The 21,960-nt window shown below is 31.6% G+C and overlaps 1 protein-coding gene across 9 annotated transcripts in view; it reads left to right on the forward strand.

Annotated features, from left to right (window-relative positions):
* The window catches only part of LOC113517377 (kinase D-interacting substrate of 220 kDa B), a 62,153-nt gene that overhangs the window by 13,199 nt on the left and 26,994 nt on the right, over positions 1-21,960 (forward strand). For 5 of the 9 annotated variants that reach the window (XM_052901403.1, XM_052901395.1, XM_052901396.1 and 2 more), the window contains 7 exons: positions 9,691-9,828; positions 11,170-11,367; positions 16,033-16,142; positions 18,100-18,320; positions 19,536-19,693; positions 20,654-20,857; positions 21,807-21,950. In XM_052901403.1, the coding sequence (XP_052757363.1) occupies positions 9,712-9,828; positions 11,170-11,367; positions 16,033-16,142; positions 18,100-18,320; positions 19,536-19,693; positions 20,654-20,857; positions 21,807-21,950 (1,152 nt within the window). In that variant the 5' untranslated portion in view covers positions 9,691-9,711. Of the gene's footprint in view, positions 1-998; positions 1,427-7,564; positions 7,733-7,928; positions 8,066-9,690; positions 9,829-11,169; positions 11,368-16,032; positions 16,143-18,099; positions 18,321-19,535; positions 19,694-20,653; positions 20,858-21,806; positions 21,951-21,960 lie in introns of those variants that run through there. The other 4 variants (XM_052901398.1, XM_052901401.1, XM_052901402.1 and 1 more) reach the window with 4 other exon arrangements.

Raw genomic sequence — 21,960 nt, forward strand, 5'->3', positions numbered from 1 at the left:
AAGCGATTTTGAAAATGATTTGATCTATAATAAGCTATGTTATCGGCAAATGAAGCGATATTTAAATAAAAAAAAAAAACATATTCTACTTATTTCACCATGCGAAGCGAGAGGCGGATCACTAGTTAAAGATATGCTTATCGTTTTAGAATCAGTACAAAACTTTTATTGTTATATCGTTATTGTTTTCCAACTGATAAAAAACCGAGTCAGCTAATGTGATAATTAGCTGCCAAAAAAGTTGAGCCGTTTTTTAGGCTCGATGCTCTATCTATATAATCTAAGCTACCATGTTAATGCGGTACATTAAAAATATTGTTAAATATAAGTTAGCCTTTCTTTTTTACAGTTATGTAATAATATTTTTCTAATTTATTCATTCTTATAATTTACTCTAATTTTAAATCTTATAAAACTTAAGAATATAAAAAGTATTATATTTTTATATTAATAGATAAATAAAGGTTTTTCATACTTAACAATTCTAAAAACGTGATACGTAGCTATTATCTTGGTCTCGGGTTGCATTGTATTTAAATGCATAAGTGCATGATACAAATTGAATCGGTTATCGATATTAAATTTTTATTTAGTGCTCATAACGCCATCTAACATTTTATCTCGAAACAATGCACGTATATTGAAATCAACTTGCCTTGTTCTATTATGCCATGCTCGAGCGCAACACGTTTTATATACTTTAGAATTTCTGCAGAATATCACTAGAGGGCGCTATTGACTTCATTACTAATAATAAACAAAAAATTGACGATTAGTAAAATTAAATTTGGAATCTTATAAACCATAAACTAAATATTAATATTTTATTATATGAAGGTACATTATAATGTGATTTTTGTTTTCAATCAAAGTCTCTTATAAAATATTACAAGGAACAACTTAATCTTGTGTTAATGCGGTTAGCAAACAGACCGACGATAACTGATAAGCGCCCCTTATTTATTATTGAATTCTATTACTTCAATCGAATCTTATCTTTGCAGTATTTCCAGGGCTAGAGCGATGATGTGACACTTGTTCCATGACTTACAAATGTCTTAATTAGTATTTTATTATTTTCCAACTACCCTTATAATTTTTATTTCATTTTACTTACGCTATGTGTACGCCGTTTGAAATTAAACCTTAATTTGACTTCCGTTACCCTTAAAATAGTTGTGTTTGTGTTTAAACCAATTCAAATGTGGAAATGGCATACGATGTATTGTTTTAAAAGTGATCGGACTAAAGCCATAGTTATTGTGAAGATATGTCGTCGCCATGGTTGGACAGGTCTGGTCCCTCGACATCGATGGCCGAGCGGCGGCCCCTCATGTTGTCACTGCGAGTACCACGGAGCTATGGCAGCCTTTTCCCATATTACAAATTCGTGAGAGATACTGCCAACGAAACAGTTAATAACGAGGTAGGTGCCATTCGTACGCAACATGATCTTATTATGTTTTGAACATATAGTTTATTTACAATAGTTTTTGAAGCAGATTGTAATGTGATGTTAGTAGAAAATACTGATTATGCGTCGTAATTAATTTGAAATACATATTTAAATGGAGCATTAGGTGTCAAAAAACGGTCAGCCAACTGTTGTTTTTATACCGAATGTTTTAAAAATATTTCAATCCTCGTCAAAGTGTACAAAAAATAATTTTACTAATGTAATACAACTGTAACTAGATGATGTCTGTTCATGGCAGATATTTTACTTAAAGTTTGGTGTATATTTTATCTTGATATACCAAAGGTAGATACCAAAGTCTGTAAAGCGCAGATTCTGAATTTGTTACAGTATTTATGGTTCTCTGTGTCTTACACTCTGAAAAATTATCCTGTCATCCATTATTAATTAGTTTAGTGTATATTTTTTTTTATAAACTTAAGAATTTGGCTGTGTTGGCTGCAATCACAGCGTTCAGCGATCAACTGCATGCTCCACTGGCAGCAAGCTAATTGATTGATTACTGAAAGCTCGGCCCTAAATACCTATGACAATAATTTAGTTTGCATTTCCTCGTTAGAAATCGCTCATGAGAATATCTCCCATGGATCATAGCCAACTTTAACAAGGTGTCGTGTTGACAACTGGATTTGACGAATGTTTCTTACCTATTTTTTATTCCGCTTAGTTAAATATTTTCATAGTTCGGTTATTATTATTTTTTTTTTTTTTTTTGTTACTTTAAATAGTTAAATATATTATTGGCGATTCCAAATTACAGTATTAAATGGAAATCATTACTACCTTATGGAAGGAGAGTTCTGCCAGTGAAATTGATATTTCCAGAGTGAAATTGAAATTTTGAACAACGCACACTATTTTTGCATGTAGTGTTAATAAAGGAGGCTCAATATTTTTTGATTAGTTAATTAGAATTGTTTTCAATATTTTCTGTTTCACTGTTAGAATTCTTTTACCTTAAGGTATTTTTATTAAAATATAATAATCCTGAATTCGTTTATAATGAGAGCTATTTATGTAAGATTAGTTGTAAAGGGAGAACAAAGTCGAATCCCGGTTATATTAGTTTCATAAAATTTAACAACTTTACCCAAAAAACAAATTCGATATCTCAAAATTTTTAATTTCCTTCAGAGACGCGGTCACGTAATCTATTTAGTGTGAGACCTTTCACTATCTTTCTATTTACATATAATTTACTGATATATATATTTATATTTATTTATGCCTATCGGTATTTCAGTTATATAGATATTTTATCTATTTATTTATAACATTTGAATAGATTTGTAAACATATATACGGGTATGCTCGTAACTACGAATAAACTGTTAGCTTATCTCATATTGGGTTTGCTGGAAGAAATCCCTTTTAGAGATAAAGTCGACTTTGTGCACTTTTAAGTTTTAATTATTATTCTGATATAATACTTTAATTTGTAAAATAAAGGTAAAAAAAAAATATTTTCATATTTTTGCATCAGAAAAATAGTTTTAAGTTTTTTTTTATGCAACTTAGAATGGCAAACAAGCTGACAGCCCACCTGATGAAAAGTGGTAATCGTCGCCTATAGACATAAATAGCAGTATATAACAATAATAGAGTACACTGTTTCACCCATGATATCCCCATGCGTTGCCATTCCTGAGAACTCTGATGTTATTCCTCTGTATCCCGTAAATTCACTGCCATATGCCACCATTCCAACCGAAATACAGCCATGCAAACACAACTGTTTCACGGTAGAAACACGAATGGAACAGAGGTGCCCAAGCAAACGACTTTTGTACAAAGTCTCCCTCTAGTTTTAAGTATATGTACAGAATAAATTGTTCTTTGACTTTAGGTGGCGCATGGCCGTCAATTTGACAAAACTGATTGTCCGCCGCAGTCTCATTATAAGGAAATCGCGTGGGAGAGCAGTTTAGATGAGAATGGTGCCGCAGGTGTCGCGTGCCATAGCGCAGGCTCGCGCGGCGCGCGCCTTTCTAGAGGTTGCCGTTACGGATGATATGCACCCGCTTGGTATGCACTGTGCTCTCCGACGCTTAGGCGCCGGCTAGCAAAACATCGCTCTCCGCTTGTGCACGGGAGCGGGCAGATACGTCCGTAACGACGTTATCGCCCGCGGCTTAGGGGTCCCAACGGTGGAGGAGTTCGTTGTCGACATGGCGAGCAAAATGTTCGCCCGTGCCGACAACGGACACCATCTTGAGGGGCCTCGCGCCGCTGCATGCGCGTCCACCGGACGGCCGTCCCACGCCTAGGGACCTCCTGTTGATTGCCTAAACGTTCCAAGTGTGTAATTATATTCCAAGCGGGGGAGGGCCGACACACTTCTTGTGTCGACCCTTACTAAACAACTTATTTAACTAACACCACTATTATATATATCTACAATATTAAAAAATTATATATTATTAAAAAAAAAAAAAAAAATATATATATATACTATTATAAAAAAAAAAAAAAATACTAGCCTATTAATAGATTACGCCGGATGATGATGTTCTTTGAAAATTTCTGATTTGACCCAGTTTAGATCGATTAGTATGATTACGTATAGACTGCTACCGCCATGTAAGTCTTTTTAAACCGTTGAACAAACTAGTAACTAGTTATTAATAGATACGCCATAAAATCTTGATAATCGTTACGTTCGGTCTTAACGGTAAAATTTACCCATGTAAACTATGGTGCAATGGTTATATATTAGGTGTTATCTCGCAAATTTCTTGTTTATAGAACCATTGTTTTATCCAAATATTAATACAGCTTAAGCTTTGCAAAACATTATCGGGTATAAGAGCAGCGTATTCAAGAAGTACATAACCATTACAAAAAAGATAAATGGTAGTCATAGTACGAACCTTTTACATTTATCTCAATTTTTTATAGTTTTTGAAAAAAAAAACTAATGGTTCTTTACAATGTTACGTGCGGCATCATTTATAAGAAATTATGGGCAGGTAATATTCTTTTTTTTTTTATTATTATTAAATGTATATAATATACTACTAGTGACCCGCCACAATTACGCGTGGCTTTTTTTAAAACAAAATAGAAGCCCGTATTATTTGCTGATAATGTAGCTTTCTATAACTGAAATATTTTTTAAAATCCAATATTATTTTAGTTTATCTGCTTTAAATATATATATATATATATATGTATTTACAATATTAGTTTAAATTATAATATCACCTATCGTCATGTGGCCACTGTTTTCTAGTTGGCCGATCACACTGAGTACGCTTAGTTGCATGGAATCCTGTAACCCCGTTACTCTTTTTGCTTTCCTTTTACTGCGGATCTTCACCTCTGGACTTTTTTGCCGTTTGCAATGATAGATTGTAAGACCGGTTATAAACATTACGAGTATGGGAGCATTTGCATTGACTCACAACAACCTTTATACATACAATTTTAGTATTTTTCCTTATAGATGTACCAAGATGTTATATTAAATCAACGAGTGTGCGTATAAATTGATGGAAAAATTTATTAACAAATCTATACAAATAAGTACTAAATAAAAATCAAATACTGACTTACAGGCAAAGCATTGCATTACATTGCATGAAATTTCATTATAAGACGTAAATGTTTAGTAAGTAGGACTTTTACAAAATTCCCACGGGAACAAAAACAACAAGTTTGCACGGACGAAGTCCGGAACAACAGCTCTAGTTTTTATTTAATTATTGAATTTTTATTCACATGGGTAACTCTGACTAATTTCACTGTCTCGCCGTTAATAACGAAACATGAAAATTTTATATGTATACAAATGTACATATAATAAAGAAACTCGTTTTATCTCATCTTAACAAATTAATTAATTAACCAGTTTCTATACGAAATATACAATATCTGCCAAGTTTTAAAACAAAAGTTAAGAACTTTCATTTAAGCAAGTTGGCATTTTCGTAATTTGTTTATCTGGTTAGTATAGTTGTTTCTTTACATACTTAACAATTTTATAAATTTGTGTTTTATGTATGTATGGAGGTAATTATATGTATATATAATAGAAAATAATTTTATACATTTACACTATTGTAAGTATTACATCTACATATGTTTTTAAAAATGACAGAATTCTCATCGTGCCTCCTATCAAACTATTTACTCTCAATCCAAAGGTTGCCTGGAACTGGCTGACTGGCTTTAGCGATAAGGCCACCTATTGTTTCCTCAGTGTGGACATTTCTCTTAATTTTTTATAATAAAAAATGTAAATAATAAGTTTACTACTGAATTCTTTTGGAGGAACCAATAAAGAGTATCTATCTAATTAAAATTTAAATAAAATTACTTTTCGATATATCGGTAATTAAAAATCAAGTTTAGATCAGATAATGTTTATACGCCATGAAAGAAATGTTTAATGGGACTTTGACGGCGGCGGGGAGAGCACCCGCTGAGTCGAGAAGCTCTCGAACTGTGAGTCGTCGTCGTCACAATTTAACCGGACACCGTGCAAGATGCTGCCTCCAGAGCGAGTCGTGCACCGCAGCGCCTCCGCGATCCTCAAACGGCTCTCGCTGCATACTTGCAGCACATACTCTCTTGTACGTATTCGTCGGAAACGTTCATTCATAGTAAACGCCCTCCGCCCGCCTTACATCACAGCGCGCTCTAAATAGTATCCGCCCAGCGTACAGCGTCGTTTCACTCGTAGCGCGGCTTAGTCACAACGTTCACAAATCTGTCAGTGGACGCCGTGGTGTGCGCACTCTTATTATGTGCGAAATCGTAGCATTATGTCCCGTCCGCCGCATCTTCCGGACTCAAGTAATAAAGACAACGAATATGTACACATACGAAGCCTTATTGCAAATATTCATAGGCCGAGAAATGTATCGAGACCGCCCTCCATTGCGTTCGAGGGAGCTCCGCTCGAGGTTGTTCAGGAGTCCCCACCGTCGTCAGACTCTGAACGTAGCGTCTCTACATCGGAAAAATCGGAGCTGAACACACCAAATGAGGAGATACCGCCACCACGAGTGAAAAGTAACAGTATCGCAGGGTCGATGCTGGCCCCTCCATCATTACACCACCATAAGCGCCGAAGACCGTCCTTCTTGCACCTGTCTATTGGCAGTGGTGAACACATGGGCCCCATGTCCGCAGGAACACACTTCAATGTGCCACGTTTCACGGTAACGGCGCCGCCTGGGGAACAACGCCGCATCAGCCATGGATTCGCAGCGTTCCATGGTTTCGCTCTCCGCCGACATTCAAACACGGTCTGCGCAAGGATGATTGCAAGTGTGAATGCGTTACTGTTTTTACGAAATAACTTGGACTGTACAATGATACTAACGGCATGCTTAAAATTATGATGCAATGAAATGAAAAAAGTGCATGGTCTGGAATTTAATCGAAAAATGCTACTTATTTGATGAAGAAAACAGTTGTATCATCTCAGCTGATGTGTTATGGTGTGTGTGTTTTCCTTATAACATCGTAATTTATCGAATAACCCAACATACATGTTTGGGAACAATATTTTTTATAATTAGATTACAGTTAGTGTTTCCTGAAATCGATTTATGACTAATAACAAGATAAAATAGAATTTTATCATTAACAAACGTTACATATATATACAGTAGTGATTCCTTCAGTATATCCTATGTAGTTAAATCATATAAATGAATTAAATGTTCATAATATTAATTACCGTTAAATTAGTCACCTTATAATTAGTATAATATAAACGGAAAATACAAGATAAAGTATTGTAAATATGAATAACAGTAAAATTTTTGTTTACTTTTAAATCAAGAAAAACATATATCACAAATAATTGTACCAAATTTTTAATGCGGGGAACTAACTGAAAATACAAAGAAGGATACTAAATTTATTATAATAATCGATAGTCGGCTAGTTGCAATGAAAATTCTATCTCCACAACAATTATGTACGTACGATAATAACTGTCTACGTTATCATTACATAGATATTAGTGTTTACGTTATATTTTATAGGTATCCAAACATTTTCTTGTGTAATTATTGAGCTACCTTGTGATATCAGACGTTATCACTATGAATATGTTCTTTATATATCGCGAAACTCGCCGAGCTAGTCGGTATAACATTGTGCATTGATCTGACCGGATTTGTACCATTATTACAGAATTAATTATAATATTACCTTAATTTAATATTGTGTGTTTTCCTGTTAATAAAATTTCCTTAGCTATCAATATGCTACGTTGGAGCTTATACCCTAGTGATGTGCGTGAGCATCGAAATTATTTCCAGTTCTCATAAAAATATCAAAATATATTAAAATTTATTTTTATTCCAAATAAAATATAGTCTTTATATTAATGTATATTTTCTATTATATTCTGTGCTTTTATTTTTTTTATGTCGTATATTTATTGGAATTTTTTTAAAATTTATGTTGAAGATAATTTTATAAATTGTTTATCGGCTTAAGATTCAACTAATACATTTGAATACGTTTTTTTAATCGCGAATTTGAGATTTGATATCTTTAAAAGTATTTATTTTTAATATTTTTGATATAATGGCACTTCCTCACTATCTACGTAAAATCAATTTATCGGTGAGATCACTACGAATAATATCATAAAATATACAATGTGCTAATATTTTAATTTTCTGTTTAATATTTGTGTGTGATTTTGTAACTGCTTGCTACACAACTGTTACGTTTCTATGCCAGAGTTTTCGTGGATGCTTTATTTGATAGTATTATAAATAACCCATTATATTTTTCTTCATAGCGTGTTTACGTGAGTAGGTATTTAGACATGAACCGTATTACTTTCCAATAGTACTATCAATTACTCTAACGCATGTCTTTTTTACTCTTTTTTCTCCGTTATTACTGTTATGTGTAAGTGGCCATGCATTACAGATAAGTATTAATGCAATATCAGTATACATATATCATTAGTATAATTGTATTCTACCATTATGAATAATTGAGATGACTTTTTACGTATCATAAAACACTTAAGTCTATAACAGAGTATTCCGTTAGTATTAAAATAGTTACATAAAATCTCTGAAAATTAAAAAGTCCACATTTAGTTGTCTTTTATTGCATTTGTTTATCGATCTATCTGGTTGTTTCTTTACTACATACATAAATAATTGGTATATATGTTTAGTGTATAGACATTTAAGAGATAATTAATAAAAATCTCCTTGCATCTTGCTTTGGAGTGTGATCCCTTGGATCTTGATTGCATTACTGGTTTTTGTCTTCATCTATGTTTTATATATATTATTAATTTGTTGATCCAATATTAAATATTTTTATTTATGTCTATATAGTCTATGTTCGGTAACTACTGTTTTTCCCATTCTGTTGTCATCCCATTAGATTTAACAAGTTCATATGTTAATGTTACCTATACCTATACATGTTTGTATGTTCGTAATAATGTAACTAAGACTTAAACTGAACGTTCAAAATAATAATTTTCATCTCCGTATACTTTGAAAACTAATGTGTGTCTAATAATACTGAACATTTATTTTTATTGTTATTTTGTCTGTAATTTTACTCACATTACCTGCCTAAGTTAAATCTGTCCAACTATTATGTTTAATTGTTACTTTATTCCAAAATAAGTATTGTAACGTCTATGTGACTGTATTACCAATGTTTATTTAAATGTTTAACATTTTGAACAATGTGACAGTCATTTTGTATTCTATCATTATTTTTATGGATCATTCAAATTTTACGCGAGTTAAATATAGTTGAAATATTATATTTTGACATGCATTAGTATTCTAAAAATGTTGATATTAAATAACTTAAACTCAGAAAGAGGACGTTCTCAATTCGTCTTCATTATTTGTAGCGATATAGTCCCTAATAGTGAATCGAATTTGATATATAGATAATCGTTATAGTTACGAATATGGGGCATGGGACTAGTCCCATATTCGTTTCATGACAATTATGCTTTGTAATCCAAAATCCTGTTATAAAACAAACTCCACTTGAAGAGACATTACTCCGCATTCTGAATTCAAATATTTTTCATGTGAAGGGCCAACAATTTAAGTTACTATTTTTGTTTCTTTTTTTTTTTTTTTGTAGAAAATGTAATTCTTGAATCGGTCCCAATAGAAATGCCCCCTATTTCTGACACATAAATAGAATGTAATATCAACGATATTGTTTAAAATTTAAATAAATGTATCGCGCAGAGCCTTCATCGCAGCGAGTCGATGGTATCGTTGGCGTGCTTCAAGACGCTCTCGCAGCTGGTAAACAGCGACACCACCGCTGAACTGCAGCAGTACCTTGATACCAACAAGAATGTCAACGTTGATGACAAAGACGAGGTAATAGAGATTGGTATTCTTTAAGAAATCATTAATTATTGGTGTTTCCGCCGTTAAGCAGTTGTGCTTACATGGCTATGGTATAAAGTATAAAAGGTGTAAAGGGTATTCTGGTATTTTTTTATGGGTGAAAATGGTTTGGTAACCCCGCCTGCGCTAACGGGATATGCTAACGGAGCACCAGTGAAGGATGATTGATGAGAATGAAAACAGGCCAGTAAGCCCATCATGATGAATTTATCAGGAATAACCATGAAGGTGAGTATATGACAATGGAATTCTTAGTCTCCATTACTAACAATCCCTTTCCTCTCGGTATTCTGGTATTAAGAGTGAGATATGACAGTGAAATTACAGACTATAGAGGCATAACACAAAAATCCGAGGGAAAGATATTTTTAGTAGTGGGGTCTAATTATTTACTTCCATTGCAAACAATATACCCTATTACGTCAACCTACACTTGGTTCCCCCTGGAAACCTCACGGGTAGAGGTAGTCACTTACTATCTTACTTGATATAGCTGCATGCTCGTTGCACCTATTAAAAAAAACACTAAAGTTTACAAGAATGTATAAACTTAGTCACTTACCATCAGGTGAGCCGCATGCTCTTTTCCCCCTGTGTTGTAAAATAAATAAATAAATAAACAATACAGTGTATTCTGCTTTGTTGAGTGCTTTTCATATCTATACCCTAATCTAGTCACAGAACAAAAGCAAATGATTATTCTGTAATATTCATATTTCAAATGGAAATATAAGCAAATTCAAAACTATAATAATAATAACTTGTCATACATTATATAATAAATATGTATACACATAATCTTATCATATTATCTCAGTGTTACAATTTATACTCGTAGTATAATTTTACTAGAAAACAACTAAGTATAGACTTACTAATGACTTAATCAAGCCTACATGATAAACTCAGTAACAATAAATTATATTGTTATAGTGAAAGTTAATTATAATACTTCCTATCATCAATTGCGTGTTTTCGAAATTCAAATGTCATACTTGAAAAGTATGTTTATTAAACCGATTTTGATATCAATGTCTTAAGCATATTTAGTCCTATTTTATAAAAGGAAAATGGAATGGTAATCTCCTGCGCTTTTGTTGAAAAAAGAAAAACTAGTGTACTGACTAAAGTGTTGTAAAATTATAAGAATAATCCTTTATTTGAAACTTACTATACTTTAATGTAACCACATGATGGCATGTAAATTTGAACTATTTTTCACGCTTAGCATTTTATTTGGGAATGTTTAAACTATTATGTACTTATATGAGTATTATGAAAATTATTCTTAGACATTTGACTTTGATACAGAATGGAACGACGGCACTTATGTGCGCTAGTGAAAACGGCCGCGTGGCGGCTGTTCGGGCACTGCTGGCTGCGGGCGCGGACCCATGCGCCAGCGATACAGATGGCTGGACATCGCTGGCGTTCGCGGCCCGTGGCGGTCACCTCAGCGTCGTAAAGGAACTGTTTGATGCTGGCGTACTCGTCGACTCCAGAGACTGTGTAAGCAATTAATATAGTTATTATCAACATTTAAACAGCTGCTAAATGGGCTAATGAAACTCCAAAGTGTAGGTCAACGGGCAAGAATTTTAGAATCACATGAGTCTATTCTAAAGGTCTGTGTAATTTAAGCTACCTTCAGACTTTCTTAAACAGTCTTGATTGGCAGGACGAACTATATTTTCACACACAATATTTGTAAACATAAAGACTAAATGCTGAGACAAATTACTATCGGTGATTTCTACGAGTAGATTAGCTTAACTATATACTTGCTAGTACCCATGGCCCCACTCGTGGTCATATCGCTATATTTAATGGCCTTTAATAATTTATTAGTTTTGTAACCTTATACATTACTAAAGAAATGAGCAATCAAATGCAAAAATATTTTTTTCCTTTCCGACTGGTACTTCCACAGATTAACGATTTCAAATAATAAACTCTTCCGCTTTATTATATTAATATAGATTTATTGAAAGACAAAAAGATTTTAATATATTCAATTCAGAATTGGCAAAGATGTCACATAACATATAAAGTACGCCTACATTAGGCAGTAAGATATCCTCCTTTTTTCAGAAGTATAAAACCCAAATGCATTTTGTCCAGTTTCTATATTTCTAAATACTCTTTCGTTGTGGATGCCCAGTACCTACACCACAACAAATTTCGTCTTTAAGCATTGACTTTAAATAGTATTTCGCTTTAATATATACAATTGTAAGATACGTTATTTGTCCAAACAAAATTTTTGTTATTTTCTTGTTTGACAATTATATTGGCATGATGCGCAGCGTCTGTAAGAATGTTTTGAAGGATATTTTTGTTCTGTTTATGTTCAGTACATCTATTTTTAATCTTCATATATTATAATTAGGTGTATTATAATAAATAAGGTATTTATTAAGTACGTTGTGCAGTTGAGGGCTTTTTATCCACGGACAACATGTTTTGTTGCTTGTTTCTTCTGTCCGAGTTTGTTTATGACGACATTATTTTCTTCTTGCTCAATCTCTCATGTATGAGGATCACTGTCATTAACAATTCGTGTCCATGTAGCACGACCCTGCGGAACATACACAGCCTCGTTGTTGATACTACAATCAGCTGTGCCCGTAATAGTATCAGGCGATCTCGTAGCGGCACGCCCTCTAAGTCTACGATCTATTTGCCCCAAAGTGAGTAGTATGCGTTATAGTATGGAATTAGTTTTCATTCTTCTTTCGGTCTTCTCAATATCCTTCTCCGGCACTATATTTTCATAGAATCAATGCAATAGCATTGATACATTTTAGTCTGGTTAAATTAAACATATGAAATAGCATTCAACTATGCACGCGAGTTGTGCATATAGACAAAAGAAAATTTTGTCTAACAAAATCTCAGTCGTTTGCGCAAGCCTTAATGCACGTGGAATTCAGTGTATGTCAAGCCTTATGTACAGGTTCGATGTGCCTTCTGCTATTTATATACAAGCAGTTTATTCTTCAACGTATTAATTGATCATAAATACCGCATTGAATAATCACTTTTACGTCCTTATCTGACGTATTTTTCTTGCCCAATTAATTTAATAATTTTAATATACAACAATGAGACTAATTTGCTTTTATTGCTATAAAATCATATTTATTTACATTTTCTGTATCTGATATGGACTATTTTATACTATATACTTTTTTGGGTACTTTTGGTTATAGATACAAACCGCTTTTAATTTATAAAGTCTGCATGTAATTTGTCTGTGAATAGATGATTCATTTCCTAATAATTCACTCTCCTTTAGTGATCCTAGTTCTACATATCAGTACTAATATGTTACAATGTTTGTATTGGAATTGGAAACAATCGGTCAGAAGAAAATGCAAATGCACTTGTCTGACCTAAATATTCATATTAGAGCAATAACCAAAATGTATTCTGGACTGTACACAAAATTTAGTATATTTATACTGTAAGATGGATCACTGCCAAGATGTGACGGGACATCCTAAATGACACATTCTTTTATCTGGTTAAAATGGAAGTGTTATAGCAATTATGGAACATTTTTTTCTTTAATAGTATTGTGATTATCTTTAGAAAATAGTATTATGGACATGTCGCATTCCTGTTTTCATGTTAGAGGTTTATACAGTTTCTTTTATATGTTTTAAAAATTCGTAAAGATTGTTTGACTTTTTGAAATATAGCACTATTAAAGTATTTTATTTTTAGTCTTTACCCATATATGTTCTTGTATATTTTGTATATTGACTAACTGAGATAAAATGTAGTTACCTTTCTCTATCTCAAATAGTACGTACTTCTCAAATTTCTTGAATTTTATTTGAGCCTTTAAAATGCTAAGAGCTAAAAACTTACTTTCACATTTATAATATTAGTAGGAATATATTTATTTAAATCACCAACATCATCCTTCAAGCCTTTTTCTATTATTGAACAACATCTTAATATATTTTTGCTTTATAATCCGTTATTCTTGCAGTCGTATTATTTGCAACTTGTAAATTTTTATATCTCATGCATTTTCATGTAGTCCTTTCGTATTGTGTTGAATTATACTGTTCCATGTTGTCTATCTAGTTTCTTACTTGTTATTTTTATAATTAATATTTGGTATAGAAATATATACCAAATATATATTTATAAATATATATATTTATTACATATGCATATATATAAACATCTATTTGGGCGCGTAAAGTACGTAAATCAGATCAATTGTCGAGATAGAGACTTCAATTAACACCCTATTTTTATTTATGAATAATTTTATCCATGTACCTATTAATTTCATGCAAATCCATGTACGAACATTAATTCATAATGTTCAAAAGTTCAAATGTCCTCGCGACTCATATTTATAATGTAAGCGACACGTATCCCTTCTGATACAAAACGTCTTATATAAACAAGTTCAGTGAGCAAATAGAAAGATAAGGTCAATATAAAAATAGAATAACGTCGTGTACTACTCAATTATGTGTACATTAGAATTTCTTATCAAATAAAAAGTAGAACTAATTTTACCAAATAATTTTTTTTATAATATTTTACTAGGATTGGCGGTAACTAACTGGAATTTACACTCGTATATCAGCTTACATTAAACATAATTAGGTCATGAATTGCGTAATTACGTAGTTATTTTTCGAAGACGTCCGCACCGCGCCGGTGTCTAGGGCAATCAAAACAAAATATAATAGAATTTCAGAAACCTTGAAGGAATATATTTAGTATCCCATTCGTTTTGAAATGTGTCGTCTATCGTAACGCGTAATATATAGCCAAGAACATTATAATTCGTTATTTACTATTTCATATCAAACTCATTTTAAATACCAAAACAGCGAAAATATATCAAAATATTGAAAATATAAAATTAATATTATTATTACATTAAATTAGACGATAAATAATTAAATGTTTCCTACCTTAAACTATCATATTTATTGTGTATTGCTTTGTTCTGTATTTGTTGCGGTTAATAATAAAGTTTATTTCTATAAAGATGGTACAATGAATCAGCATCATGTTGCCATTGTTCCTTTATTTGAAGTCGGCGCAGTATATTTTCCTTCTTCATTGATCTACATCATAATCGAGCTTAGTTTAATTAGATATGATATATATGAGATAGATATGATATAAAAAATTATAATACAGTGAACACTCTATATAAGCAGCCTTTAGTAGTTAGTAAAAGAAATAAGTAAAAATATTTTCCAGACTGTAAGTATTTTTATATTCCTTTTTTCCCTATAAGGAACTTTTTCCAATAAGTTTTTTTTTTTATTGAAATTGGTTTAAATGAGTTGCTTATACCTATAGAGTGTTCACTGTATCATTAGGTTGCAAATATCATAAATTTGGAGAGTAATCGTTTCGTTGTATCTTTTTTTTTCTCTGTTCAGTCTCTCAGTTTGTATATATAATTACGGATTGTTAAGTTTCTATACACTGAAATGAGTTTCTGGAATAAATTCAAGTATCAAAAATACAACATAACATTGGTTAGAATTCCTCGGGGTCACTGTCTCGCGCGTTTGTGATCGCATTCATTTCTGTCTGGCATTACCGAATAATGAGTAGGCGTAAATAAAATGCCCATATGATACATATCAGTATTTCTGAATCTTACATTCAAAATTATCACCGTAGACATAGGTGTAATAAATGCAATCTTAATTGCTTGTTCTTAAACGATTCCTATGACTATTCATGATATAATACGCGATATCTTTACTTATCTTAAACCGATTTTGATCATTCTTTTTGCAATCGACAGGTCCTGTATTAGTCCCATATTGTTTTATATTATAAATTGCAAAAGGTTTATAAGGATCGATGGATGGATATTTGTTACTCTTTCACGCAAAAACTATTGAACGCATTTGAATGAATTTTGGAACAGGTTATGTCTTAACGCATAGAATACTTTATATATTAATTCGCCCAGACAGAGCTGTGCGATATAGCTAGTATTTTATATGTAACGAAAAAATATTGAAACATTCAATTAATTTTTCAACAAAACTTTTCAACCTCTTCCGGTAGTATAAATTTCCAAATTCCAATAAAGTCGTACGTTTATATTAAATGTATGTTGATGGCGTTATATATTCTTTTTTTTATCTAATTTGTATATTTGTTCAACAGGGCGGATGGACTCCTCTGATGTGGGCGTCGTATAAAGGTCATGAAGATGTAGTAGCTTTACTTTTAGAGAAAGGAGCTGATGTACATGCACATGGAAATTATAATATCAAGTACGTATTATGTGTATTGTATATACATAACTCATATTATGTATTTAATGAATAAATAAAAAAAAAGAAGTACATATTTAAGATTCTTACAATTGTCTTGTCTATATAGAGATTTCATTATCTATATAGACTCGCGTCTTTCGTTTCTATTTATAATTTTTAGTACTTACAAGCAATACGCCGTAGATCGTTTGAGCGCAATTTGTAAACGGCCATGTATGTTGTTTTTTTTTCTGATTTGATTGGAAATCTTTGTTCTCTGCGTAGACTTTTTTATTAGGAATTAATAGAATGATGAATCAGTGTACATTAAGTCCATAAAATAGACACAAAGCCTTAGTAAAATACACGAATAGTGTATTTACTAGAATGTTTTTTTACAAGAAATATATAGTAACTCATTTCTTAAAACTGGCATATTGATTTATTAAAAGGATCTTTACTTATAACGTTATTACTAAAAAAAAATTTTTGTAAAAATAACTTTATTTTTTTCTACCAAATTTTATATTAGTAAAAAAATTCAAAATAAGAACAATTTGTATCAACAGCATTACATAATAATAGGTGCGTATATATCTTATGCTGTCTTGTGCCGTTGGTACTTTTTTTTAAGAATTTTTTTAGGACTTATTTATGAATACTAACGCCAGTTTTCAAGGAATGCGTTACGTTAATTAATATACCTACTTATAAAATATAAAAAAAAATCGGACTTCAACAAACCAACTAATAAGAAATATGTGATATTAGATACTATAAGGTATATTTTCAAATATACATAACATTACAGTGACATAGATTACATATTTGACAGATGTATTATGTTCTAGGAACTTAGTTAAGTACATCATATTTTATGTGACCACAAAATTTTATTCAAAGTTAACTTTGTCGAACATTATGTTTAAATTATTGCTTGTTATATCAGTGTGACTCTATATCCTATCAAATAAAAAATGTAATCTCATACTCGTAATGTTGAGTATGACAAGTCTTAAATTATATATATTTAACTATGTACATGCGTCAGCATCTTGCTAGGAAATCTTTTGACGCAAATATTTATTATTTAAATATGTATCATTTAATGAAAAAAGTAATGTTTCTTAAGTAAAATGTTATATATATATATATATATATATATATATATATTTACTGAATATATTATAAATTCACTTGAAGTGAGACACAAGTTAGCTTTCAATTAAGTATATTTTAAGTGTGTACAGGGAATAAATTTGAAAATCCTAGCGTCGATATCCTTTGGAGTGCCTTCTAATTATACTCAAACACGTCGAAGGGATTTTTTCTTCCATGTTCCGCTGAGAAGAATAATGCTAGTTTGTTGCCAACGCGATTTAATTGATGCTTTTAAGCGTCTAAAAAAGGAAAATATTTTTAACTAACTGATCTCTAAATACAATAAATTATTTTATACATATTAAGCTTATTTTGTTTAGTATCATAGAGTTGTTATAATATTATAAAAAGAAAGATTAGATTTTTGGTTTTAAAGGATATAGTAAAAGTAATATTGACTGTATTTTATTTTCGAAAAAAAAAATTGTTATTACTACCTATGTATCCGTGCAATGCCGGGACGGGTCACTGGAATAATAATGTATTTGAACAATTATATATTTAACTTATAAAACTGACTTTTAGTATTTTGTTATGGAAACATTTTAAGTACAACTCTCTATTAAAATTCAAATAATACTAATATAATTAGTGGCAATTTGACTATTATTAATTAATTTAATGATTAATTTATGAGACATTTATTTTTATGATTATAACTATATCAAATTAAATTTATTTTAATTTTTAACTTACTTACATGTCTACATTACTATAAGGCAAATAAATAGCTGCCAAACATAAGTTCACAAGGCAATGTTATTGTAATCCTTCCCGCTGTTTAAACGCAAATAATTAAATTGGAATTGTTTAGTTCGCTAGTATGGGCGGCGGGCCGGCGGCACAGCGGCGTGGTGCAGCGGTTGCTGGCGGCGGGCGCACGCGCCAACTCGTGCGACAAGTACGCGACGTCGGCGCTCACGTGGGCGGCGCGCGCCGGCGACGCCGGCTCCTGCGCGGCGCTGCTACGCGCCGGCGCCGACCCCAACACCGCCGGCATGTACTGCTGGACGCCCTTGCTGCAGGCCTCGCATGGTGAGCACCTGCAAAATAGTAATGTCTACAGCAGTGTAATTACCATATCCAGTATATACAAGGTGGAACCGAAGTCATTAGTATACTTTTACGAATGTTCTTTACTAGTGACACTAGACATCGTTCCTAAAGTGATATGAGTTGAAAGTATTGAGATTCCTATAAATATGGCATAAGTTTTTTTGTCATGTTTCAACATATCTTTCTAAGAGAGAAAAATGACATTTTTCACTACATGTACATTTCCATAAAAAACGAAAATAATTTTGATTGCATCTCTGTATACGACATGTAGATATATTTTGAAGTAAAATATTGATCCAATGACCCACCTATTATTTTCTCAATGCGATCTTTTCTTGTAATGTGTTTATTATAAGTTTATTATTATAATCTCTGAGAACAATAAGGAGTATCCATCTGTTTATGATATCATTAATTTATACCTATAAATGTACCTTACGTATATAAAATCTACTTAGACTTTAGAGTCATTCAAAATTTTTAATGATTCAATAGAAAGTAGATTAATGGAAATTGTATAATTATTGTATAAATATTTTTTCACAATGGGATGGTCATAAACTAAACAGACAAAATAAAAAATAGAAATAAAATTTTCGTGTACATACGAGTTGTAACAAATTAAGGTAAAATATTATTAAATAAATAAAAAATTAGTAAGTAAGTGCTTAAGGAAAGGTCAGAAAAGTATAGTTTTTGTTTTACATTATGATTATGATGTTTCGATTCACGTGATATGCATACACACATAAACGAGTATTTGTTAATTATGAATTAACAGATTCTTTGTACCACACATGCCTTTGCACGATAAGGTCACTCTTGTAATTTTGTAATAAATAAAAACAACAGTTTATCGTTTTATAAATCATAAAACAGCGAGGTAAACAAATACACAAAAATATCGTCTATATGCAAAAAATACGAAAAATTGACCATTTAAGTAAATCATTTTTGATCCTTAATTTTGGTTTATTTGTGTTAAATTACATACAACAAATTAGTATTTATCACTTTATAGAAACTATCAACTAGCAATTTCTTGGCAAATCATTTTTACAAATTATAAAAGTTTTATAATCATCTGTATTAGCTTTTCTAATAAACAGTTAAATACTTGTCTGACTGCTCTCTCCCCCTCCGTCTACTTCCCCTGCAATTATAGTCCTAAGCTATTTTATTTTATCGCAGGAAACCACTTCGAGATTGTGCAAATGTTATTGGAACATAAGCCCAATGTAAATGCTTTAGACAAGGATGGTTACACCGCGCTTGCGATCGCATGCAAAGATGGTTACTATGATATTGCGTTGGCGCTCATCAACTCTGGCGCTTACATCAATGTACAGGTATTGAGGGAAAGATTTCACTAATATTTTGCTCAAGTAGAGATGTAAATGTTTTAGGCAATTAGGGTTGCAATTGGTACCTTTTTTTAAACAATATTTTTTAGCACCAAAAAGTGTTTTTTGTTTCTCTTGCTATTTTTTACGTTTTTATAATTGTTTGATTTATTTTTGAACAAAATTCAACAAATAATTGGTGCTGTTCATGTCTATAGGTACCGATTATCACTTACCATTAGGTGGACTGTCAGTTTGTCAGTTTGTTTGTTATTCTAAATATCATAGAAAAAATACTACTGCTATACAGCTTCACAGATTTTTTTGTGGAGAACAAATTATGTTTTTATTATATTTAAAAAAAATAATTTATAGACAAATAAACTGATCGTATTCTGTAATATTTTACGTAAGAAGTATTTTATAAAAATCAAACTGTGGAATAGAGTATTTTAGTATACATTAAGGTTCTTATAAAAATAAATTGCCTGAAATAACACCCAATACTTTATTATGGGTGGCAACCCTGAGTTTTGCCTGAAATTGGAAGTAAAACCAGTTTTTTTGTTTTACTCGCACTTCCACAAAATGAATTTCCTCCTGGAAAGATACTTTTTGAATTACATATAAGTGATTAGTAAACTGAGGGTACTGTTATTAAATGTAAATTAAATTCTCGATACAATGGGAAATTCTATGTGTTTAGTAATTAAATATTAATAATTATTCTGCAGGTTAATTGTGTGGATAAAATTAACACAGATATTATGCAATAAAATATAAATAAACATTTTGAAAATTAACCTATTATTAAACTAAATCTCATTGTAAAGTATTATTTAGTAGATACGTAAGGAAACATTTTTAATTACCTGTACATTTGAAATTAAACTTACGTGTGAAGGTGATAAGAATGAATAAATAATTACTATTCATCAGTTAACCAACGTAAACCTATATTTTTAGGATCACTCAAAAGACACGCCGCTTATTCATGCAGTGAAAGGCGGACACAAAAACATTGTAGAGGCTTTACTGAAGAAACACGTGGACGTAGATCTACCCGGAAAGGAGAAGAAGACGCCTGTATACACCGCCGTGGAGAAAGGCCATGTCGCCATACTGAAACTGTTGCTCGCATCCAATCCTGATCTCGAGCATAGTACTATAGTGAGTGTTTATTATTATATGCTTTATAAATATAATTATATAATTTAGAAATGTTAGGTTTTAGTAATTTTTTCTTGTGTGTTTTTAGTGGTTTATCACCTGCACCATACTATATAGAATAGCACGCAGAATATACAAGTTTGTATTGATTTGGAAAGTTTGTACAAATGTTTTGCATAACTAGGTTTTAATCGGTCGCTAAACCTGTATAATAGTTTTCTTGTTTTCTAACGTAGGTTTAATCAATAATAATCAACTATTGGATAAATGTTATAGATATAAGAACCAGTATATTTATTTATTCTGTATTGCACAATAAAATTGGTACAAATAGCAAACTTAATGTCGTAATAGCATTCTTAACCAGCTAAATGTTGTGTAAAAATAGAGAGATTGAAGTTTAGTGGATTATGATTACTCAGATTGTTTATTATATCCTGTGAAAAGTATTATATGGCAGGAATTATAAATTTTTCAAAAGTTATTATTATTCTAGCATGATGACGGAATATCTAGGGTTTTATATAATTTACCTGGGAGATTATTACAAATTTTTAAAACTTGATAACTTCAGACCACGTAACTAAAACCTTAGTCTTGTATTTGCTTCTAGTACTAATTTACACGTAAATGTCAAGTAGCTCAATTTAAATTATGAAACTATCAGGATTTGAGCGTTCAAAATAAACCTATAGGTTAGACAATACCGTCATTCTTAATTCTACCCTGAACCAGTGCAATGAATGTATTATATTTGTTACGAAAACGTAGCGTAAACATAGCAAAAACTAGTGCTCTCTATAGATTTCACTAAATAAAATTTTTGAAGCTGTTTTCTTGATGTTAATTCACAATAGCAGCATCAAATCTTTATATTATTACGTATATCATATGTATAAATAGGATTGGGTTTTAGTACAATTTGGTTATGCGTTTTTTTTTTCATCAGACCGGTGACACGCCGTTAATGCGCGCGGTGAGGTCGCGCAATGCTGAGATGGTGCAGCTGTTATTAGAACGGAAAGCAAGAGTCAATGTTGCCGACAACCGCGGAGATACCGCATTACACATCGCAATGCGAGCACGCTCCAAGGTAAAAAGAA

Source organism: Galleria mellonella, unplaced genomic scaffold (assembly GCF_026898425.1).
Source record: "Galleria mellonella isolate WM207_F2 unplaced genomic scaffold, CSIRO_AGI_GalMel_v1 utg78, whole genome shotgun sequence".
NCBI lineage: Eukaryota > Metazoa > Arthropoda > Insecta > Lepidoptera > Pyralidae > Galleria > Galleria mellonella.